Consider the following 25,579-nt stretch of genomic DNA (forward strand, 5'->3'; position numbering starts at 1 on the left):
GAATTCAATTGGACAAATTACTTCTAAATTATTTTTCTTGCCAATATCTCTTTTTAAAATCACAAAATGTCTCTCAAGTTCTATCTTCTATTCATTTGTTATTTTCCCTTTTTGATTTTTGCTAACTTCTTTCTCCAAATTAGTAATAGCTATCTAAATGCAGGATTTATGAGCATATGATACTTTTAAAATCATCCACTTCTATTTTATTTCCTTGCTTGCAAATATTCTTACTCCCCTCCACCTCCACTGCAAAACATGGACATAAATATCAATGATTGATACATTCTTCCTCCACTCACTCAGTGTGAGCTTAATAGTAATCTCACTGGATGTGGTGGCACATGCCTGTAATCCTAGCAGTTTGGGAGGCTGAGGCAGGATGATTGTTAAATTCAAAACTAGCCATAGCAATTTAGCAAGGCCCTAAGCAACTTAGTGAAACCCTGTTTCTAAATAAATAAATAAATAGGCTGGGCTGGGCTCAGTGGTTAAGTGCCCCTGGGTTCAATCCCTAGTGCCAAAAAAAAAAAAAAAGTTTCTGCAGTTAGTTGATGCTAGTCCAGGGATCTTGAGTGGCAAGTTACCAGAGAATCTGACAACAAACTGAATTTTGAGCTAGGAACAGAGAAGCAAAAAGGTGGTAGATTTGAGATGTAAAGTCAGCTCAAGGGCACTCTGTGCGGACTGGGTCTTGGAAAACTCATCTACCATGGGAAGGAAGGAGGTGGATGTTGGGTCCTCAGCCCTCAGTGAGAGTGGCAGAGAGCAGAGAATGGGAGGAAAAGAAGTGAAGGTCGGTTAAGTAGACCTCTCTAGAAAATCCCTAGTTATCAAAGGAGAGAAACTAGGGTTTATTATAGGTGAAACTTTTTTTTTTAACTCTTTCAGTAGAAAAAGTCAGCAGAATGAGAACTAAAGATGAGAGACAAAGAGATAACTGAGTTCCAAGTACCCAAAACACAGAGGAAGATGCATAACTATAGGAATTCACACACAACTGTAGAGATGAATCTTTATAGGAAGGGAACTTTTTTTCTTCCACTTTTAATGATGTTACCTCCTTCCTTTCCATCTATTATTGTTTAGATGTCTCACACAAAAGCTCATGTGAGACAATGCAAGAATATTCAGAGGCACATTGATTGGATTATGAGAGTTTTAACCTGATCAATGGATTAATCCACTGATATAGATTAACTGGGGGGTGACTATGGGTAGAGTGGATGGTAACTATAGGTGAGCAGGAGGAAGTACGTCAGTAGGGGTGTCTTTGGGGTTTATATTTTCTCCCTGGTGAGCAAAGCTTTCTCTGCTTCCTGGTTGTCATGTCATGTGATGTTTCCTGATGTCACATACTTCTGCCATGATGTTCTGCCTCACCTCGGGCCCAGAGCTATGGAGTTGGCCATCTATGCACTGAACCTCTGAAACCATGAGCCAAAATAAACTTTTCCTCCTCTATGCTGTTCTTGTCAGGTCTTTTGTTCACAAGGATGAAAAGGACAAATCAAAACTTCAACTAAAGGGTTGTTTCCTTTGTTTTCCCACTCTTTTCTGCAGCACATATTCAGACTGTGTTACTTGTGAAAAGGATAACAGTACTATTTACTATATGAAAACTCTTTGCTTGAAAGTCTACTTCTTGTCATGTGTAACTAAGTAAAACAAATTTAAAAAAAAAAAAAAAGAAAGTCTACTTCTTATAACTTGGAGTGACTATTCTGATCCTACCTAACTCTCCCATATTGGGTCATTCTAAGTGTTACTGGACTGATCTCTTCTATAACTTTATCAGAGATCTCCAGAGAACCAATGAGATGCATGTGTGTATGTGTTTGGAGAGTGAAGGAGAGAGGTGGTTTTATAAGGAACTGGTTTAATTTAACAAGTCCAAAATTTGCAGGGAAGGCCAGCAGGCTGGAGACACAGGGAACAGGTGATATTACAATTTGGATGAAGGCTGTCTTGGGGCAGAATTACCTCTTTTTTAGGGCATCTATTTTTTTCTCTCCTAAGTCCTTCAAGTGAATGGATGAAGCCCACCCACTTTATAGAGGGTAATCTGTTTTATTCAAAGTTTACTGATTTAAATATTTTTATCTTAAAAAATATCTTCCTAGTAGCATCCAGACTGGCCTTTGACCAAAGACTGAGTATTGTGGTCAAGCCCAGCTGACACATAAAATCCACCATCACAGTGCCATTCTCACCCAGTTGAGAGGATTAAATGAAAGAATCCAGGCACCAGGGAACCAAAATATGCTGAGGGTGTACATGTATATTTAAGACCTTTATTGATGGCACACTTTTAAAAAACTGCTTCAGGGAACATGGAAAACACTTGAAATTTTCAACCAAAAAGGATTTTGAAATACCTAATATAACTTCTCCCTAGAATCTTTAAGATAACCTAACAAAGTATGCCATTCTTTGGTACAGAAGTTACATTCAATGGCATATTTCTTCTTGAGATAATATATTAGCAAAGTAACTCATCCCTTTTCTTAGTAAATATTTTTTAATACTCCTTTATTATCCCAAAATAAAATTCAGAAAATATAAGTTAACAATTTATAACACACAAATGCAATCCCCTAGATTGTAATCCCCTGGATGTACTGTTTAAGAAGTAACATTTTATAGTATATTCTGGTGCACCGCTGTGGTCTTTGGAGGGCGGGGGGGGGGGGATTTAAAAGCATAAACCTCTACAGAGTATCCCATGTTTTCATCCATTTTAGAACTGGATGAAAATGGGGATGTTTTATATATAAAACATATATAAAGCTTTCCCTGTAAAGCTGCTTGAGTGGTCTTTTACTTGGTACCGAGCATGCGGTACTTGGGTCTTCTCTTGGGAACTATCCCAGCATTACCGTGTGTAGACTGCCCAAGGCATGAGATCGCTGCCCTTGCTCTACTAGTTGGACAGGTCTCCTAGCTCAACCCATCAGGAAATAGACAGCCCACCCCCTACCTTATTTGGTAAAGAACATTCCATGGAAAAGCTTTGATGTTGCCCTCTTATAAGTAAAGCAAGTGAGGACTCTCCCTCTCTTTCCAGTGTGGAAGTTCGATTCCTAAGATCAGAGAACCATCCTACCCCTGCTTTCTAAAATTACTTCCTGTGTCCTGTGGTTTCTTCGCATTTTCTCTTTTTTTAGCTTTTATTCCACAGTCGTGGATGCAAGCAACACCATCAGAGTAGAAAATATGATGAAGCAGGCTGGGCATGTAGCTCAATAGTAGAGCACTTGCACGTTTGTGTGCACACACATACACACAGAGAAAATACAATGAGGTGGACAGATGCTTACATCTGTACAAAGAATCTTTATGGATGTCACAGCTATAAATGAGAACTGTGGAGATGTACTGCACTGCTGACTTGAGTTCTATGAGTGCTGTGGCTGTTGGTAACGTGGTTTTCCACAAGTACTCAATTCTTTGTAAAGACGTAGTGAACAATTCTTGTTAAAATCTTTACAGAGTAAAACCTTCCCTTCATGTATACAACAGTTGCATCCCTGGAAAATTCAGTATATACCCAAATCATGTACAAAACACATTGTGCTTTTATGTAAAGCAGAACTCAATTTTCAGGTAAGATAATTTTTAAGAGGGTTTTCACCCACATGAATGTCCAGCAGGGCATTTGAAGGTCTGCTGGTCCTGGGGCTATCTCACATGTTGCAGGACATTTCATGAGTCACCTTGCCCCCCACTCCTACATGCTGTGCAGTAGCCCTCACCTGTCAGTCTGCTAATCAAAAATGTCCTATTTCCAAAACACACCTGTGGAAAATCATTGATACATATAATGAACTTGTTTCTTGAGACTCTAGATTTAATTAAATTCAACAAATCACATGCAGCGCCAGGAAATGTTCAAGATAAATTCAAAAGGTTTATTGCACCAAATGCCACAGAAAAATTGATCAAAATAATACATGAACAAGTTTTAAGAAAAAGTTTCCACACGTTGACATTGGTATCTATTCAGCTCATCAAAATTATAAAGTCCTATCAATTTCTCTTAATGGACTTTCAATAACAATTCCCAGAATTTTCTCCTTATCTGCCTCAAATTTAAGCATATTGCAATCTCACTTCCTAGATATATGGTTCACCAAATTCTGACATTTAAAAGTTAACATTCAGAGGGATGTTTGACTTAGGCAGAAATTATATTAAAATATCCCCCCCCCCCAAGAAGAATTAAACAAAACAAATCGTTCACATTAATTAAGAAAAGCTAAAGACTTTTTTTTTTTCAATTTAATGGTGAAAGTATGCAAGAATGAAATGCTCCCCAAAGTACATATTAGTGGAAAAATCCAGACATTTAAAAGAATTTTGGGGTCACTTTATATTCTTTATATACAACCAACTCTAGTGAAGAACCTAAAAAGCTACAGACTAAATTTTTATAAAATCTGAGGACCTAATTATAAGAGCCCAAACAACAGTTTAGTATCATTTAGCAAGGGGGAAATTTCCTCCCTCCAAAAAAGTTAATTTTGAAAAATATGGTCAGTTTAAAAAGTTGCAATGTGTAAACAGCAGTTCCATGGGATGTGTAAAGATTATAGTTACTTTCATTAAAAAACAGCACACTTCAGAAAATGGATTTGAAGCCTGTACAAAAAGCTATTTAACACTGATAAAAATAAAATACTTTGGAATTATGCACAAGTATGGAAGCTACATTTCAAATTTTCATTGTCATGTTTAAAACATACACAATTACCTTTACATTCATATCACTTATCAATTTATTAAAAATAAAACTGCAACATGCTAGAAAGAGGTCCATCACAGTAACATTCACATACTTCTGCTCTGTCATGCCTCACTAGCTTGCTTGAGAAAGCAAGATGCCACAAAAGTTACACTCAACAGGTAAGACTTAAAAGTTGAAGAAACCCTAAAGTTGGAATCCTGTCAACTGAGGTAGATTTCTTTATTTTTTTTAAATTTTTATTTTCTTCTTGAGGTGGGCATGGGAGCAGGTGGGATCCCTCCAACTGTTCAGCTGAGACAAGAATGAAGTCACGGGGTGGTCTGTGATGTGCGAGCGGTTGTCTCTCAACACAATCCCATGAGATTTTTTTCCTTTTTTGCTTCTAGGAAGAGGTTGAATTTAAGACAAAGACTTGCATGTTAAATATTAAAGGAGGCTTTAAAAAAAGAGCAGCAACATTCTTGGTGTGTTTTTGTAGGCGATAGATATGAGGATTCGGCTCTGACAGGAATCCTGAGTGTCACTGAGACGACCCCGACCTGTGACCCACTTGTAGCTTCCCAATAGGTGTTTTTCTAAGAGTGAGTTTTGGAATATTAGATCAAGAGACAAATTAAATTTTCGCAGGCATTGGGGAGCTGGGTTAGATTTTTTATGTATGGGATTGAGAATCAGTCACTTAAAGCTCAATTTTTCCCGTAAGGGTCTGATTTTCAGCACGCCACAATGCCCACATTAGAACTGAACTGATTTTGAATCAGGTTATTTTCTATGAAACCCTGGAAGGTGGTGACTGAGGCAAGGTGCCCACAACATGTAAACAAGGAGAAGGGAACCAGAGGGGAATGCTTTAAGCTGGTGCAGACGGAAGAGCTGTAATGACAGCTTTGACAATTTATTCACATGCAAGGAAAAGCAAGTGCTGAGTGGGCCGAGCTACAGGTGGGGTTCATTTTCCTTCCGTAACAAACAGCAAACAATGATGTCACGGAACCAGAGAATTGAAAACACCAAACTCCAATGTTAGGCAAAAGGAAATGGAAAACTTCAATTTTGCGAAACCAAGACATAAAATGCAAATTAAAGATCTCCAGAACCTTGAAGCACCCATCTACTTTCACAGCACACAGGAGAAAGAGGAAGGTAGCAGTTCTGACCTATTCCTAATAAATAAACAGTACAGCCATTCACCTCCATTGGAACAGCTGTAGATGCTCTCAAATAATTACAGACCATAATGAGAGACGAACTTATGGACAGGGTCAGGATTTTATCAAACATAAAATGTGAACTAATTCCAACCCATAAAAAAGAGGTCACCTCATATTCTTAGGAACAGAAGATTCACAGAAAGGGCTGAAATGCTAACAATGTTTTGCCTTATTACATTAGCTCCTGTCTTTTGACCATCATTTTTTAAATTTTTGAAGTGTTTTACTTTATCCTGGATGTCAGGACTTAGACTGTTTCATGGTCAGTAAACTAAGTTTCTTTAATATTAACAGACAATTGAAGTTTTTTTTAAAGTGAATTGGACTACTAATTCTTTACTTTGGTAGGTTTTATAAAATGGTCAAGTCAATTTCTGGGAAGATGTTTTGAAAAGACATAGAGATTAAGAGGTACAGAGATGATAATGTAAAAATTTAGGCCATGTATGAACCTTTTTCTTAATGTTCAAACTAATTGCTTTCACTGACCATCCTGAATTATTGCAGGTTTCATTTCTCATGGGGACAGCAGTGTCTTTAAAAGTATAAATAGTCATTTGTATAAACTATTCTAGGAAGAAAGTGGCTCTGGCTGGAAGAATTCACCCACAGAAACACTCTTGAGCTTATAGAAATAACTTTGGTAAATGGCCTCTCTTGAAAAGGCTGCTGAGAACTCTAAATCATAATGATAAAACATATGGCGTCAGACTATGCTTTGCTGCTACAAACTACATCTTGATGGGATTAGGATGCTACATTGACTCTTGGGTGTATTGCACCAGCAATCCATCTCTAACCTACCTGTGGCTGCATCTGAAACAAGGTAAACTCTGAGGAGAAATGAGAACAGAGGGTCCCCAAAGCACTCTCTCTCTTCCCAATAGGCAGTTTTCTTTCACATCTTACGGCAAACAGCTGCTATAGCCAAAAATGGCTTTCTTCATTTCACTTTTCTTTTCTAAAAAGCAAACTCTGACCTGGAATCCAAAGTCCTTGTTCTGACTTTAGCCTAGTGTACTCTGCTCTCTACAGCTTGCAGTGCTCAGACTTAAGCTCTGAAACATTTCCTACTGGAATGTTACATACACTGTTTACCTCCCTGCTCCAAAGTCACCCATCATTATTCTGCCTGACAGCACAAGGCAATCAGTACCAAATGCTGAGTGTTCAGTGTAGTGCTTACGTTTTCCCCCACCAGAAAGGCCACTCTCTCCCCTGATTGATTCATGGGTAACAAAGGCCTAAAGTGTTCCTGAAAATCACAAATGCCAATATTTAGAGTAAACCTGTCTTCTCTTCCAATGAAGCATCCACTCAAAAGTAACAATGCAAAACAAACGGTGGAATGACTATTTGTTTGCTCTTCTCATGCTTTGGATGTCCCAGAGAGCTTATTCCTCTCTTCTTCAGTTGAGAATTTGTTTTTCTTATTCCAAGGAAGAACTGTCCTGAGCTTCAGCTTATAGGAGTATCTGAGCCACGTAAGGAGAATGAGTACTGGCAACAGCAGTCAGCAGCGGCAGGTCGTTAGATTCAATCCTGGGTGTTAAAAACAAAAGAAATGGTACTTAAAGTATTATTTCTAGGGTTGAAGCTTGCTAGATTATCACTGAAAACAAATGAAAAAGTAAAACAGATGAAAAGGTCATAAGCTCTCCCAGGGCACACAGCGAGGTGGGACAACGTGAAGGAGGTGCTGGAGCTGTGCTGCCTGCAGGTGGGACGTAAGGCCAATCCTGCAGCAGGGTCACCAACTCCATTTACTTCAAGTCTCTCCCTGTTCTGTGTGGCCTATGTGACTCCATTCCCCCAGAGTCTCCTCATTTCCCAAGGCCTACTGATTTGGCACCTAGGTTCAAGTTAGTCTTAGGAAAATGATGATGGCAGTTAATGTCTTCAAAAACCCTGGCGATTTCTGTTCAAAAGTCATACAACTTAGATCCCCTCTGAACTCCTGAGCCACAGTGCTCTGAGAGCAAAGTGACACTAGTAAGAAGCATGAGTTTCAGACAGACACAGTTCTGGTTGCCTCTCAAAGGAGAGACGGACACAGAACGGTCACTGGCTAAATGCTACCAGTTGTGGAGGAGAAAAAAAAAAGCTGGCCTGTTTCAGCTTGTGGAACCCATCCTAGTTCTTTCCCTCGAATTCCACAAATTACAAATACAAAAACAGGAGTTGACATTACTTCGTGGAGTTTTCTATTCCTTCTCCAGTAAAGCTACCTACGAATCTCATTCAGGTGGACCATGCGTTTTCTAGTACTGGAGGTGCTGCTGGTCCTGGCCATGGAAGAAGGGGATATAAAGAGACAGTATGAACATGACAAGACCTAGAGAGGAATGCTGAGGGGAAAACATTCGCAGTTCTTCAGTGTTGATGGATGACTGTCAGAGTCAGGAACCAGGGGAAAGTCCTAGAAATTAAGGACTACGCCTAGCAATAGGAAACCTTATGAAACAGACTACAATATGAGTCTGGTAAGGAGACATTAACCAAAACTAAGGGAAAGAAAACAACAAAGAGAGAGACTGTGAAGTAGCTGCAAGAGTGGCCATCTCAAAAGGGGAAAATATTTTTAAATGAGGTATGTAAGAAAAATGTGTGACAGAAAATGCCAAATAAAACAGCCAGTCACATCCTGGGTGTGAAAGATGAAAAGTCTGACAAGAATGCAAAGGCCAGAGTTTTAAAATAATACTTTGCTTACAGGCTTAAAAGAGAATTTAAAGGGTGGTATTATAAACACAGTATTTTCTTACTCCAATATAGGGAATCATCACCACGGATAAAGAAGACAATTTCCCAAAGACACAATGTCCTGTCTGTGAGTTCTCTGTTGACACATTAAGCAGAATAACTCAAGTCAGAATTTCTCCTAGAGAAATTATGGTAAATGCTCTCGGAAGATGACGTGTTATTAGTAACTAACATAAACAAGTCTCCTTTTCAGTGGGCTCACAATGAAAGGCAGAAAGGGACAGTTGCTGGGGACATGTAGGCAGCACCTAAAAGCCCAGGAGAAGGGCTCTTTCTCCTTGTTGTCCAGTGGGAGATGCCTGCAACTCCTCCTTCAGGAAGTGAGACATATACCAGAGCTGCCACTGCACATCTGACAGTTTTGACTTTGGCATCTTACTGACTGACTTACTAGAAATGGACAGAATGGTATTAAATGTTCTCTTTCAAGGGTAAAATAACCAGGGAGGAGACTGACATAAAAGTATCACCAGCCCAAAGTTCCATGATGGTTTCCCAGTGTGAAACCAGGTATCAAGACACAAACAACATACTGTTCATCAAGGAGCTGAGAGGCACACGTCTGAGGGAACCTGGGCCTGGCTTTGGGTGGTGCAGGTTGAACAGGTCAGAGGATATAACATGAGGGCGAAGGCCGGCCATCACAGGGAGAAGACACAGTAGTACTTCACAGGACTCACCCCAGCACAACACCTAATTCCTTCACGTGGACTCGTGTATGTCCCCGAAGATACTCAGACAGCATTTTGCTTTTAAGATACATCTCCTGCAGTCTGTCCTCAAGATGCATGATGCACTGTGGAGTCAACAGCATTCACAATGAGGGCTGGAACTCAAGTGTACAGCTATAATCTCACACCTTTTCAAATATACTTTAAAAAAAACTACAAGCCCCATAACTAATAGGTATATAAACAGGTTTTTGTTCTAGTGTTTTTTTTCAAAAAAGCATTTCCACATAGTTGATTGATATTCTATAAGTACTAGAATTTCCTTAAATAACTTCCTAATAAAATATTAAGAATTCCTTATTGTTGTAATTTTTATGGCTAAATAATTCCTTAGAATGTGAATTTGCCATTAATTACTGAACCACACAGCAATTTGTATTTTTCTTGTAAGGCATTTTTGTGAAGAACATCTTCACTATTGTTTTCTTCCTGTGTTTCTGATTATTTGGGCCCAATACATTCCCAGAAGTAGAACAACTGGAACAAGGTCATTTCAAACTTTGTATTTTGCTTTTGAGAGTGTCTTTAACTAGGTCTTCTTAATGACAAATAAGAAAAGGCAATTATTTTCAGGACATCTTTACCCTTGGAACTGTGTCCAGCTTCAGTTTTTAGAGAATACCAACCATCTGTGTCTTTCACCAGAGGCAAGTACTTTTGTACTTGGCAGGCATGGCCACACCAGCACCTTCAGTGAGACACCTGATGGCTCTGGCAAGGGCAATTCCATCATACATACTTTTCTTCTAGACCATTAGGCCTGTTATTTTCAAGGTAAAAAGATTAACAGATGCATTTGAAAATGTTGATCTTGACCATCTGGGCTGATCAGTGGCATGGAAAAAGTATCTGTTAGAGATTCGATCTTGTCAGCCTCTCATTGGCTCACAACCTTAGATGCACTGTGTATGGTAGATGAAACACACTGCTAAGTGGCTAAGTGATATCAAAGCAGGGAGATTCCATCAGTTCTCATGGAAATGTTTCCCCCAGTGAACAGAGTGAAGTGGCCTCCAGTTAACTTGTGGAGTGGAAATACAAAGGTTTCTGTAAGACTGTTCCAAAATATAAAAAAGACCATTCATATTATATTAAATCTTTGGGTTTTTGTGTATGTGTGTGTGCTATGTGGTGTGTGTGCTGGAGATTGAACCCAGGGATTCTCTACCACTGAGCCACATCCTCAGCCCCTTTTATTTTTTGAGACAGGGTCTAAGTTGCTAAGGCTGGCTTACAACTTGTGATCCTCCTACTTCAATCTCCCCATGTAGCTGGGATTCTAGGCAGGTGCACTGGGTCTGATAAACATCCTTTGTTTTAAAACAGCTAATTTACCATGTTTTCACAGACTGCATGAAAAGTATATGATGCAACATGGAAATAAAGAGAACTCTTTATGAAATCAAATGAAATCAAAACATTTAGAAAGTTTTTCAAAAAGACTTAACTTATGATGGTTTTAAAAAATTCCTCCTCTTTTATGGGATTTTACTTTGGAGATGTATTTCTTGAATTTCAAACTTCTAAAATTTTAAATAGCTATTTTATCCGTCGGTACTAAAGGGCCTAATCATTTATGTTTCATTAAAACAATATATAGAGAATTTTAAACTACAGATGAAATTTTCTTTGACATTGGTTTATCAGGTTAAATAAATCATTCTTATTATTACAAGTTTAAATATTCTATCCAAATGAAGTAAAAAAAATCAGCTATAATAATGTGTTGCTTTAATAAGCAAAATGTTGTATGTAACAAGAACTATGTATTACAGATGTTTGGCAAATACTTATAAGAGTAAAAACCTGAATTCTAATATGTCCTCTTTGCCCATAAAAATGGAGACATCATCCTCTAAGTCAGCACAACCCAACCTGCTTGTAGAAGAAAACCTGCCTACAAATGTAGAACAGAAAGTAAGGTCATAATAACCCATAAATACTTCTCATATTACCCTAAGACAGACATCCTGCAAGAGTATGCTTTAATTTAAATCCCAAATAAAGATTTTAGTAAAAATGTATTTCAGTTTTTACTGTTCCATGAAGTTAATTAATACTGTTCCAGAAAACTAATTATTAATTGATAAGCCAATAATATCGATTCAGTGAGGGTTTATAACATTTAACTCTATTCCAAATGCTTTACATGAATTGCCTGATTTACATAAACATGAGATAGGTTCTATTATTTCTCTAGATTTTCAGATAAGGAAACTGAGGCTTTGAGAGATCACAAAGTAAGTAGTAGAACTTGAATTTGACTCTAGCCTGGGCACTGGCCACTGGCCACTAATGTATGCATGCTGGCTTTTTAAAAATTTTATTTTTCCGTTGTTGAATGTACTTTTATTTTTTATTTATTTATATGTGGTGCTGAGGATATTGAACCCAGTGCCTCACATATGCTAGGCAAGTGCTCTGCCACTAGGCCACAACCCCAGCCCCTACATGCTGGCTTTTAACCTGGTGTTTTGAAAGCATTATCCTATCCCTAATTTTCAGAAGATTCTCCCAGCACAGTTGTAGTCTCTCCATTTCACAAATGAGAAAGCTGAGATTCAGAGACATTCAGGATTGTGACTGGCACACAGTAATCAATAGCAAAGCTGGGACCTTAATCCATTTATGTCTTTTTGCTATGCCATGCTGCCAGTTTTGATGACAATCATTATTTCAGAACACCTCTTCAAAGCCATTAAAAATCCTGACCATTTCTGAGGACTATGGTGCCACAGATTTGACTTTAAGAATCCAGGAAAGTGATCAATTCATTGGCAAATAGTATATTTAATGAATATTCATCTTCTTACATTGTTGTTACATAGCTCTGAGTCATTTCCCAAGGCCAGAAAGGAGCCAGAGGTTTTGGTTCCGAACTATGCTGCAGAGAGCAGCCTGCACAGAAGGAAGGAAAGAGCAGAGTAAGCATGCTGCTCCAGTGAAGTGTCTTCCAGAGGACAGCTCACCCAGACTTTTCTTAGATGCCCTTCAGCTTCTCTCCTCCTTCTGAAACATTTCTCCCTCCCTTACTAAATATATTTCCTCTTCTAATTTCTACATATATCACGTGCACACATGCACTGAAAGGTAAATACTAATTCCAGTCACTAGGGGTGAACTGCTGACAATTCGTGAGGAATTCTTAGGCTTTGTTGTTCGTATTTAAAATAATGTTATGAAAGTGATCTTCAAGTCCCATTTGAAAAGGAACAACTGATACCATCTTACATGTATACAGTACTTCAAAATTTAAGTGTTTCCACAAACCCTGGTCTATTTTACCCTTAATACTTCTGTGAGGATGGCTGCTTAGCAATGAGTTCTCCAAGGAGGATTTCAGATTCCTTTTATGCTGGATCCCTCCCTAATACCTTCTTTACTTTGCCATACACCTTATTAAAAAGATGCCAGTGCCACTCTCTGTTGTTTCATGGAAGGGCTAGAATTACTGAAATCCATCCTGTTTGCTGGTTTTATGTTGCATGTCCCATTTTAATTCATGCTAACCTCCGATTTTATTAAAAACAATATCCAGATTTCTGCTTTCATAATCAAAATGTGGCTGAAAGTATTTTTAGCTAACTTTCTCTGATGATATGAGATCACATACTTACAAAATCAGCAGGGAGGTGAAGCTTGTAAAGCTGTAAGATAGACTGAAGTAAACTGGACACCTGACTAGAGACCAAGACATCCTGGCCCAGCTTCATGTTATCCATCACTTTCCTCTGACTTGTGGCCACCTGGACACTCCACTTGTCTGTGTCTGCGATGATACAGACAGCTTCAGCTATTGGCTCATCGAGCACTGGATGCTGAAAGAGAAACACAGTAGGTCAGCTTTTTATATCTCTTCCAAGCGACACTCAAAATGCCCAGAGTGTTTTTCTTTAGCATTAGACTAACTTCCAATTTTGAAGTTGTTTAGCAACAACTAATTACGGGAGCTACAGAAATTTAGGGTTTGATAGGGACTCAAACAGGAGTGACACTAAATCATTTAAAATTAATTAGATAAAAAGTTAGTCATGCTTTTTATTTAATCATGTTTTTTTTTCTATCAACCAGGAGGTATATTGTAACTGTTAAATTTTCATAGAGAAGCACAAGGTATGTGCCCTCCCACAATCCAATATATTAAAAATTCATTTCTTTTTGAGACTGCATTCTCCTTTTAAGTAGTGAAAATCAGACTGAAGTATAGAATTCCATTGCCATTTTCCAATAACAAGGTTAGTTAGGGTACCTTAATATTCTCTTAAAGTTACAGCTTTATTCATTAAGTAAAATTTATTTAGTAACTATGTATGCTATATGTATCAATCATCTAACAAACAACTAAAATCAGACTGAAGCCTGAATTATTTATCCAGGTGAGTATAAAAGGCCAAAGTTGGGCTACTGATAAACATGCTTAAAATGTGAAATTTTCTAGAACAACTGCCATGGGGTGACACGAAGCAGGCAAGGAAAAGGGCCTTAACTACATCTAATCTCCCTAAACTGATCAAAGAGGAACTGCTTTGCCACCAGCACCTCCTGGCATGCACATGTAGCACGCTGTGCGTGTGCAAATCCACATCCCAACAGGATGGCACCGCTAGGCTCCAACTAAGAAAGAGAGGAGGAAGGGGTGAGGCTACGAACAGCAACAGACATGCTGACAGACAAACCTCACAGCCAAGGCGTGTGAGCACATTTTTCTAACCCTTCGTTTCCCAAAGGAAAACCAGTGCTGTCTTTCTTCTGTCATTTAATCCATTCTATCACCCTGCGCTGACCACTGGTTACTTTTGGCTGTGGAGCGTAACTTCTCCCCCGTAAATTCATTCTGATTCCCCTCTGAAGAATGACCTTATTTGGATAAGCCCTGGTAAGTCTGTAATCCAGGCCTCACCCTCCCCTTTATCAAGCTGTGGTCAGTCACAGGACCCAAGCTACGTCAATGAGATGCTCCTACCCTGGAGTGGGGCACCACCACATTCTTGCCCAGACAGCAATCAGTACAAATACCTTCACGTAGTTCATGGTTCTTTGCCTCGTCAGAGTTGCTTTGTTTTCCATCTATTCCAGGCCTAGTTCTTTGCTCTGCCCCTTACATCAATTCTATGAGTTCCTAATATTCTTCCAATAAATTCCATTCTGCTTAAGTAAATAAGAGTTGTTGGTTTCTGCTGATTACAACAGAGAACCCATACAGACACACAACCTTGGTTGGTTTCTAAGACTTAAGCAAGTTGTGGTACTGCTGCAAACAGAAACCTAAGATGCGGTCATCCTGTGATGCAGGAGATGTGGCTACCAAGTCCTGAACTCTTTTATTATAGGGGAAGCAGATTAAGTTTGTATTTCTTCTCAAATTGGGGAAAGAGAAATGGTGGGATATTCTTTAGTTTTGGAGTCTGGGTCTGGGGACTGAAGAAAACAGGAGGGGAGGTTGGATAGCACCCTGATGCTGAATGTGAACCACATGAGTCTCACTTTCCTTCCTGTACACAGTAAGATAAAGGGAGAGAAATATTAGCTTCATTAAAGAAAGTTACTTAGTAAAATTCCTCTTTTTAATGTCAAAACTCTTCCCAAAGGGCTTTGACTAAATATCACAAGAAAAGTAAATAAACAAAAAAAGCCCACACTATATGTTTGCCCTTTAAAAAAATTCTCCTCCAAACCATTATTGTTTCAGATTAATCAGATCCTCTGATGATTGAGTTTTAAATGAACATATGAGGGAAAGATTGACATTAAAATGTCATTCTGGGTTTGGGGTATAGCTCAGTGGCGGAGTGTGTGCTTAGCATGCATGAGACCCTGGGTGCAACCCCCATCACTGAAAAAAAGAAATAAGTCATTTCCACTCAAAACACTTGTTTAATTGATGAACTTGGCAAACCGTATTGATGCTCATATACATTGACTTGCTTTTCTCTTCCAAGTTAGAGAATCAATTTTCAAATGTTACCTGCCCACAGGTTTGTCAAATTCTCTCATAGTAACATCTCTTCTTTCTCCATCACCTGAGACTTCCACAAGTGCTGCCCTATCACCATGCTCCACCCACCACCCTGTAGACTGCTGCCGGTCTCCACACCACCCACAGAAACGTGACCAGGCAACTCAGAAACTGCTAACAGGCTTCAGGATAAAAGGTCACTGGAGAACAGGAATGAGTGGAGAGAAACGAGGGTGGATGGCCGGCCTCCACCAGAGCAAGGAGGTAGCAGCCATGAGAAGTTACAGATGATCACTTATTCAGCTCTACCTTGTCAATATCTCACTTAACCCAAACTACTTTCCTGTAAAGAGTTCTCAAGAAAGATAAACAAAATGCTTTGTTTTCCAGATCTTTTATAAGACTTTTCTTGGCTATCATAGCTTATTGAAACAACACAATTAGCTTGGCTAATCTGAAGCTTTTCAGGATTTGTGGATCCATTTCCTGGGAATGTTAAATGCTTGGGACATTCTGATTTCAAGATTCTTGGTTACATTGGAGTACACACCCTGTTTCACATATGCTGACTTTGACCTAACTTAATCCAGGAAAAAGAAAAGCCTACGCAGTGTGGAGATCAGAAGAGCAGAGCTTCTGATAATTCCACAAGGGATAATGATGAAGGCAAGGACTCTAATCAGATAGGAGCAGGCTAGAATGCCACTTTGCTCTCTTGCTAGTTGTGGAACCTTAGCAACTTACAGTTTCTACATCTGCAAGATGAAACAGTACTTAGTTCAGAGTTTCTGGTTTATTTATTTATTTTTTTTGAGAGAGAGAATTTTAATATTTATTTCTTAGTTTTCGGTGGACACAACATCTTTGTTTGTATGTGGTGCTGAGGATCGAACCCGGGCCGCACGCACGCCAGGCGAGCGCGCTACCGCTTGAGCCACATCCCCAGCCCAAGTTTCTGGTTTAATTCACAAAAGTTTTCTGTGGGAAAAAATGCTGTGAAAGATGTAGCAAAGTGCCTAACACACTAGGGATTTGAACATCTGTTTTCTTTCTACATCACCCTTGCCTCTACCGACCTTGTGCCCTAAAACCTCATACTCAAAGTTCGTCAACAGTGAGACTGGACAACACTGCCCAAGTTTATGACCCTTACTTAAACCCTCAATCTCCTAAAATACCACATTTCCCTCACTGACCCAAAAACCTATGCTAGCAACACATCACCCACACTGTTAAGTTAAAGGTGCTCTTTTTCCACACGTAAAGCTCTTCATAGTCTGGGCCTATGCTACCCACAATATTTACCTCTTAAGAAGACCCACTTTCTCCAGGTCATCAGGACCACCACCTCCTTCTCGCTCCTCAGGTTGTGGCCAGAATATCTTCCCTGATACTTTCTCAGTGTGACATTCCTCCAAGGCCTTGGTTTCAGGCCCATCCTTGCCCATGAAGCCTTCCCTCACTCTTCTTTTGACCTCCAAGAGCCTGAACTTTTCTACATCATTCACTTTGGCATTTGATCACACACAGTCTTAACTTTTTCTCAATTTCACATCTCTGTCTACTCAGTGACTTTATAAGTTGCCCAAAGAGAGAAATCACATTTATCTTTTTTCTGTAGTATTTCCTGAAATGAGTGTAACAAAGTGCTGTGCATGTGCAAAACATTAATACATCCTAGCTGTGCTGAGCAATTTCTGGATTTAACCCAGTTCCTATTAAATCTTCTGTACAATTATTAATTTCTTTCCTATGTACCACATTTAAATGACTAGCATTTCATGTGATAGATAATCTTTTAATTTGACGGAGGGTAAGAAAATGCCATTCTTACATATATGCTTCCTCAAAGTACTTATCACTTCACAATGCCATTTTCTCCTATGCGGTGGAGAGTTGTCCTGGCTTTATGAATGGGAATACTGAGGCCCCAAAATTAGGTGATTAGGTTTCTCAGTGTGTCAGAAATATAATTGAGGGCCAAGTGCAGTGGCCCCAGCAGCTTAGGAGGCTGAGGCAGGAGGATTGTGAGTTTGAAGCCAGCCTCAGCAAAAAAGTGAGGTACTAAGCAACTCAGTGAGACCCTGTCTCTAAATAAAAATACAAAATAGGGTTGGGGATGTAGCTCAGGGGTCGAGTGCTCCTGAGTTCAATCCCTGATACCCCTCCCTAAACAACTCCCCATATATGTATATATATGTATACACACACACACACACACACACACACACAAACACATGAAAATCAAGGGACTCACAAAGTATTTCCAACTTTTAATTCAAGGAGTTTGCAAAACCCTTTGCTACAAAAATCCCAGGACCTCACCAGAGTGGAAATTCCTTGGATTACTTCAAGAAGTATGAAAGATGTTCTCAACTTATTATCAACAGGAGAAAACACGGCTACTGCTATTAATATTAGTCTTGTGTAATAATTTTATTAAGCACCTTGCTAAGAAATTTTACTCTCCCATCTTAATGCTGCTTGTGTTGCCTAAAATATACTGTAAACTGACTCTATAATCCTCAAAGATATCTCAGCCCACATGTGTATTAGGGATAGCAGGAGAGCAGAGATCTGTATTCAACCAGTTCAAAAGTCTGCACAGATCATAATAGTACAAAATCCACCCACTGGTCCCCATACTGGGAAAACCAGGGTGCTTTACCACTGAGCTACATCCCCCTTTTTACTTGCTGTTTTGAAAATAAAACAGGGTCTTGCCAAGTTGCAGAGATTGGCCTCGAATTTGAAACCCTCTTGCCTCAGCCTCCTAAGAAACTGGGATTACAGGTGTGTGCCACCATGCCTAGCCAACAATACAGATTTAACCATCAGGGATGAGCCTCTGGGAAGCTTCTTTACAACACAAAGGGAACAGGTGCCTTATGATATCTGTAACTTGAAATGATTTCCTATATCTTTGATTTTTCTTTGAGATATTTTGTATAATAAAACACAAGATTCCTTATGTGGATTTTTAAATCCATTTTATATAGCTCTGGTGAATTTTATAACTTTACTATACTGTACTAGAATTAAGAGATGCTATGTGACCAAACACCTTTCTGCAATGATTCTCATCATTAGACTCTAGCACCATGATCTATTAATAATAGTCTTGTGTAATAGCTGAGAGAGGCCTTTGGTTACTTATGCAGAGAAAATGGGATGGTGCACACAGTGAAGGTCCCTTCCCAGCACTCACTCTTAGATGAATGTCCTCAGATCCCCTGTTTTCTTCTGCCTCCTTAGGGTAGAAACCTACTGATATAACCATATCCCTCATGATCTTGGCATTAAAAATTTAACTGTGCAAGAAAAGTCTTCAGTCCACCCACCCAACTTCTTGATGGCCAAGGGCGGCATAAAAGGACTGAGGATGTATGTAGATCACTGAGTTCTTACATATGTAAACAAAAAACACCTCCAGTCTTATACCTATCCAGAGGGAAACAACCATTATCACCATTCTTAAACATTACCCTCCAGTAATATGAAGTAATCTAAGAAGTTTTCTTTTTTTAATATTTATTTTTTAGATGTAGTTGGACACAGTACCTTTATTTCACTTATATATTTTTATGTGGTGCTGAGGATCGAACCCAGGGTCTTACATGTGCAAGGTGAGTGCTCTACTGCTGAGCCAGAACCCCAGCCCTAGGAAGTTTTCTTTCACAAAATATTGAATATTCAGACATTCCTGATATGGTTTACTAAGACAGGGCCAGGCATAACCTCCTGTTGGTGGCCAAGCCAGCAAGTGAGTAGGCTGAGAAGATACCCATCAACCCCTGCTCCCCACCAGAGGGATCTCTGGTTCCTTGATGGCCATATTGTCCCCTGCACTCACAGCCACCCACGCCCAGCCTGGGGAGTCTCTACCACCCTGCACACTCTTCAGTACCCTGTGCTTCCCATGGCTGCACACCAGTCCATAGTGCTTTGCACCTCCTGCTTATTTATTTGTATTTCTTGTGAGATTTCAAACTCCTTGAGGATGGGGGTAGGGGAAGTGGGGCTGCGTCTTCTCACCTCTGTCTGCTTATCTCTTTATCTTTGATATGCAGTCTCAAAAGTGTGGATTTGTTTTTATTTACCCTCTTTGGGAGGCAGTGTGCTTCTTTAATCTGAAGAATCCCCGTCATTCTTTGAATACTGTTTTCCCTATTCTCTTCTGAATATGCTATCAAATCTTTTCATTCCAGATTCCATGTCTCTTACTTGCTTTTTCACATTTTTCATGTCTTTTTGTCTCAGAGCTGCTTTCAAAAAGGTGGCCTGATGTTCAGCCTCCATTTCACAAATACTTTAATTGTATTTTACCTGCTCTGTCCTTTTACCAACCCCCAGAGTTTCGATTTCAATGACTGTTTTTCGAAGTTGTTTTTAGTTCTTATACCACTCTAAATAATCATTTGTCACATTATCCCCCCCCCCCCCGCCCTTTTCAATGTTCCAGACTTTAAGCACAGCCACAGAATGGTTACTACAGCTGGAGAGCACTGTCTCTCCACCTGTGTCTGCTTGCTCGCCCTCACCATGGCTGTGGGTTTCCTCATCCGAGGTTTGTATTTTCTTAACATGGGCCCATCTTGTTGGAGTTCTTTGTTGTGTTTTCTTGTATGTATCTCATGAGCTTGAGTCAAGTGTCTGAAGCAGTGTGCTTCCGTTAGCCAGAGTCCTAGTGGCTCTCTGCTCCTGGTGTTCATGTTTATTTCTTGGGTAGGCTCTCGAGTCACTCAGGTAGAACAGAGCTGGACCACAGTCCCACAAACCGCACAGGCCTTGGTCTTGATTTCTCATAGGTGGCCATATTCCCACCCATGTTTCCACCTGTTTTGCTGCTTATTTCTGGTGTTTTCTAGTCCCCTTTTCATGGAAAAAGCACTCCGGGTAAAGGGCTCAGTTCTAGGTTCTGAGTCTTATGTGCATGGGTAACCAGACTGCTTACCCAAGGTGAATCTCATAACCACAGCACCCAATTCCTAGGACCTGTGTCCAGGATAAGATCCAAGAGGTTTTGATTTCTACTAGTCTAAGACAAAAGGATTTCCAGTTTTTCATATGCACAGATATCATAACACAGGATATAGATGTTAACATTTTAGCTCTTGCTCTACTGTTCTGAAGGGGAGACATGCCGCAGTCTGGCTGGGCACAAAATCACGAGCCACTCAAGCAGGAACAAACTTTATTTCCAAAACTCCCGCGAAAATGCCTCGCACGCGGCCTTCTCCCAGGACACACTACACCAACAGGAAATCCCTCCTCCAGAATCCCTCCTACCGCACTTCCCCAACCAATGGGAACTCTCCGGGAGAGCTCCAAAGTAGCAGGCCCAGGCGGACAGCAGGGGTCTAATCTCCAATTGAATGCACATCTTAACATAATCATTATCATCTCAATGGCTTGCTGGCATCACCTTTCAACCAAAAATGCCATGCATCATTCCTACTTGGCTATGGCTCTCAGCTGAGACAGGTCACCTACAGCCATTTAGTACAACATGTGGCTAGAATCCTCTTGCCTCAGACCTTTAGTAAACACAGTGCCTAGCACATGAATGGTGCTTAGTATTTTTCAAGAACTAAATCTCTGAGGTGAAACTCTCTTACTTTTCCCCAAAAGCCATCTCTAGGCTCCACACCCGTGACTAGTGAACTGAGTTAGCTGGACTACCCGGGATGCCACCATCAGACTTCCAGTGAACCACACAGACTTGCAGCATTTGAAAATGCCAGGAGGGGTTAACAATTACATGATCTTATCACACCTCCATCAGAATTTTTTCTCTTGGAACTAAGCTCAATGTCAGTCACTGAAGGCTGAAGAATTGTAAGAAGGCAAAGAAGACAAAGAGGAAAATCAACCATTGTGGACTATGGAACATTGCTAAGGGATCCTGGTAGATATACAAGGTGGAAGACTCTGGGGAGCACTAAGATGTCATGAAGATTTGGGGGCAAAAGGAATGAGGGGGAGGCCCCAAGGTAAGGTGAGATGATCTTGGAGGGGTACAAATGCCTGGCCTCTGTGTGCCTATGCCCATGACTGGCTCCCAAATTCATCCTATAGCCTTGAAGATCAGTGTGCAGCTCTTAATGGGCTTAACTGTCAGGGTGAGGTTGTGGAGAGGTGCTCAAGGTCAAAAAGGGTCACCAGAATAAAGTTATGTGAGGATGTGGCAGCCTCAAAATAAAAGAGTGTTGCTAGCTGCTGGCACAGAATGGCACAGATGTTCCAGTATCTTGAGGGTAGTGAAAAAAATTAGGAAAACATCAAAATTAGACATGTGTCTAATTCTGACACAATATAAGAGACAAGTAGTCTGAGAGACCTAAAATAAGCATTTATTTTTCTTTAGGTAAAGAAAACAAACACAAAGAGCCACAGGCATCATGTCTAAACACGTTACTCTTCCCTTTATTTTATTTATTATTATTTTTTAAACTTGGTGGGGCCCAGTCACACGGGTTCCATCTACTCACATTTTTATTTTTTATTTTTGTAGTTGTAGATTGACAGCATGCCTTTATTTTATTTTGTATGCAGTGTCAAGGATCAAACCCAGTGCCTCATTCTGCCACTGAGCCCCAGCCTCAGCCCTTTTATTTTTTAAAAGAAAGACCATATGCCATTGTTCTTTACTTCAGAAGAAAGAGGGATGCTACCTAATGAAGTTTTACCTGTACTAACAAATACACACTCCACTAAACACGGTTTTATGGGGAATAGTCAACTAATATCAGTGAGTACTTTCAATGTGACAGTACAGATGAGGTACTGGGTGTGGGTATGAAGGAAGTGAGTAAGTCTGTTTTCTGCTTCAAGGTACCTACAGCCCTCTTGGCAGAAATAAGACTTCTGACCCAGTATACATGTTTGTACAAAGTGAATATACAATATGTACGTACGTCTGAACATATATGCACATATACTCACACACAGCTCTCACTAAACAATAACCCTGCCTATCTGTGATGATTTCAGTTCTACTCTACATTATTCTAAAAAACTGGTCATGAAAACCCAGTTATAGGCTAAAACATGTACTTTAATAAACCCTCCAAAAGCAGCTCCTAGCCCCAGGTAGCGCTGCATTCAGGTCTACAGACTAGAAGACAGTGGTACAGGCCCAAGGCATTGGCATACTCATTATCCAACCCAGGGATATGAAAGCAACAAGGGTATTCTAAACAGCCGGCTTGTCCTACATAGCCGTTTCCTCTGCAACCTATTGATTCTAAGGTTGTTACTGACCGGAGGCACATGTTAACTGTGTTGCTTAAAGCAGTGATTAACTGTTTGATGGGACTTGCTGTTGTTTTGTAGTCTTACTGGTGATATCCTGCATGGATTAATTAGGTATTCATGAGCATACATCACAGCCATGCTTTTAGCAAAGCTCCTTATCTGTGCTACCAATTCCTGCATGGTTATTTCTGGAGTCAATCTGTTGCTATTCTTAAAATTAAATGGAAGAAGCTACTATATCCAACTGTTATTTCATTTTATAGATTATTCTGTAAAATGCCTGAAGCTCTGGAGAATCATTTTTAAAAAGTTATAATGTGATGTTAATTTTGGTCTTAATGACCCTGCCCAGCAGAGTTCCCTATGACATCACAGGTAAATGGAAGGAGATGCTTTAGCACTGAGTGAAAGTCTGTGGTTCCATCTACTCACCTCTGACAGGAGCTTTCTGGAAAGGACAAGGATGTTGACTGGTCAGGATAGCTTTGAGTGCATCTGCATATAACCCTCTCGGACAGTACTTTCATTTTTACTAAAATAATGCTTGTCATTTTGCTCTTCATATTAGAAACATGTTGTATTGCTTTATCACTTACAAAGCACTTGCACATGTATTACCTTAATAGCTAACATTTACTGGGCATTTAGTCACGTACCAGGCACTATCCTAAACATCTGATATGAATTATCTTGCAGAATCTCTAACCAAACCTGTGACATCAGTCGTGACCATTTTAAAGATTAGAAAACCAAAGAAACTTGCTTAAAAGTCCGCAAAGCCATCAAGAGGTAAGCTACCATTCAAACTAAGGTCTGTCTTCAGAAGTCACTCTTAACCACTGGACTATATTCCATCTGATCCTCTAAACACATTCTGAGACTTAGCAATGCAAATGATTTACCTAAGGTTAATGAATGAGTGGTAATACCAAGCCCTTGATGCCAAGCTGGTGCTCTTCCACTACCCTCAGTGCCCAGTGGTTTAGAAAAACCCCAATGTTACCCAAGTCTGCAGGATTCACAAGCCCACAGGATGCAGGAGGGGAAAAAGAGAAAAAAATGATTGAGTTGAGGGTCATAGGTACAGTGTGCTAGTAGTGGCTTATCCCCCTGCGTCCCCGATTTTTCAAGTCAAAGGAAAACAGGAAAGAATGCATATTTAGATGTGGCAGGGGAAAAAAAAGAAACAATATTACTTTGAACTAATTTAAGGCAGCTGTATAACCTATACATTAGGAGCACAGAAAGAGTTCAAATGACAGAAAAGAGGCAGTACACGGGCTAAACAAGAACACGTGTTTAAATATTTGAAGAACATCTAAATCTTAACATGTGAAAAGCAATGAAAAATGAAAATAATGAAGTAAAGTTAATCTTTCTTTCTTTTGTAAGAGACTTGGATAATGGAAAGAACAAAAAGAAAGTTCTAGTATTGGACACTCTAGAAAGAAATTCCTTAAGCTCTGGAGAAGAAACTCCAAATGTATCCACATTTATGTACGACAGATTTTACATCCAAGTCATGCACTGGTCTCAAAAACAGATCAATAACCTAAGTCAATTGCCTTTAAACAGTTATTAAAAATCCTTCTCTAAAAAGAATTATGAATACCAAAGCCTGGTATTGGCATGAACACTGAAAATTATTTATGTCCAAAAGACAGGTTTTGAAAACAAGCAATAATAAGGCTCTTTATTCTAATCTTCTCGTCCTCAGTGAGCTTATTCCTTTCAGCTCGACTTGTTCTTGAGTCTTCTTTCTCTGGCAACATCTCAAGAAACTAAATAACTAGTATACTGTGCCTTACAGAGCAGTAAGTTTATTATTTAAAAAGTACTTCTAATTTATTTTCAACAAATATTTGTAAATTCAAGTTGAAAGTAAAGCAAAAACAAAATACAAAAACTAAGCCCGCCACAGACCAGACTGCCAGTCTGAGAGGCAGTCTAAAGAGAACACTACTTCAAAAATAAAACTCATTATGATCAACGTGTCAAGTGAAATTAGAAATCCACTAATGCTAATTGAATATATTATGAACGTATTAAACTTGTGAAGATACTTTTATGAGCCCTTCACCATTTCCTATTAACACCCATGCATGGCTGCACTTTGGATGTACCCACAATCTGACAATGACATAGGCAACTGTGCATAATAACTATCTCTCTCAGGGTGACTGCAGAGTTTAAAGAAATGAGAAATGCTACAGTGTGAAAACACTACTTCTAAAAAGAGAAGATGAAATAGGAAAAGCTTTAAGAAGAATGATAGGGCAAATATGGTTGTGTTTTGTTTTTTTTTTTCCCCAAATCTAAGACTGATGGTCACCAATGAAAATCTGATATTCAGAAATTGTAATTTGCCAGTCTATAGAAAATATTTTAAAATTTCATGAATGGTTTTACAGTAAGTTAAGGAGGGATATCAATCCAATAGATTACATTTCCTTCTTGGTTAATGAATTAGTCTAGGGAATTTGGGCAAAATTCCCCAGTTTGGTAAGATGTCACAGAAGATGATCCCAATAGCTCACATGCAATCTCCTGGTGCCTCTGTCAAAAGCAGAACATAGGCTGGGCGTTGTGGTACATGTCTGTAATCCCAACAACTCAGAGGCATATCTCAAGTTTAAAGCCAGCCTCAGCAACTTAGGAAGGCCTTTAGCAACTTAGTGAGATCCTGTCACACAATGAAAAATAAAAAAGGGCTGGGACGTCACTCAATGGTTGAGTGCCCCTGGGTTAAATTCCCAGTACCCACTCCCGCCCAACCAAAAAAAGAAAAAGGAGTCAAAAGCAGAATACAGGGCTTTGTAGAAGAAAGGTCCAATGAGCAACACCAACGTTCTCAGGAATCAAACTGCGGAGCAGAAGGAAAATACAGGTTTTGCAAATATGGATACAAACACAT

General features: G+C 39.6%; 1 protein-coding gene across 8 annotated transcripts in view; it reads right to left on the reverse strand.

Moving 5' to 3' along the window:
- Positions 1-3,890: 3,890 nt before the first annotated feature.
- Fnip2 (folliculin interacting protein 2) overlaps positions 3,891-25,579 on the reverse strand; it is a 114,412-nt gene continuing 92,723 nt past the window's right edge. For all 8 annotated transcript variants that reach the window (XM_027926747.2, XM_071614575.1, XM_071614577.1 and 5 more), the window contains 3 exons: positions 13,070-13,270; positions 9,402-9,517; positions 3,891-7,500 (listed from right to left, as the gene is read on the reverse strand). In XM_027926747.2, coding sequence (XP_027782548.1) covers positions 7,422-7,500; positions 9,402-9,517; positions 13,070-13,270 — 396 coding nt within the window. In that variant the 3' untranslated portion in view covers positions 3,891-7,421. The remainder of the gene's footprint in view (positions 7,501-9,401; positions 9,518-13,069; positions 13,271-25,579) is intronic.

The sequence above is a fragment of the Marmota flaviventris genome, chromosome 7, assembly GCF_047511675.1.
Source record: "Marmota flaviventris isolate mMarFla1 chromosome 7, mMarFla1.hap1, whole genome shotgun sequence".
Lineage (NCBI taxonomy): Eukaryota > Metazoa > Chordata > Mammalia > Rodentia > Sciuridae > Marmota > Marmota flaviventris.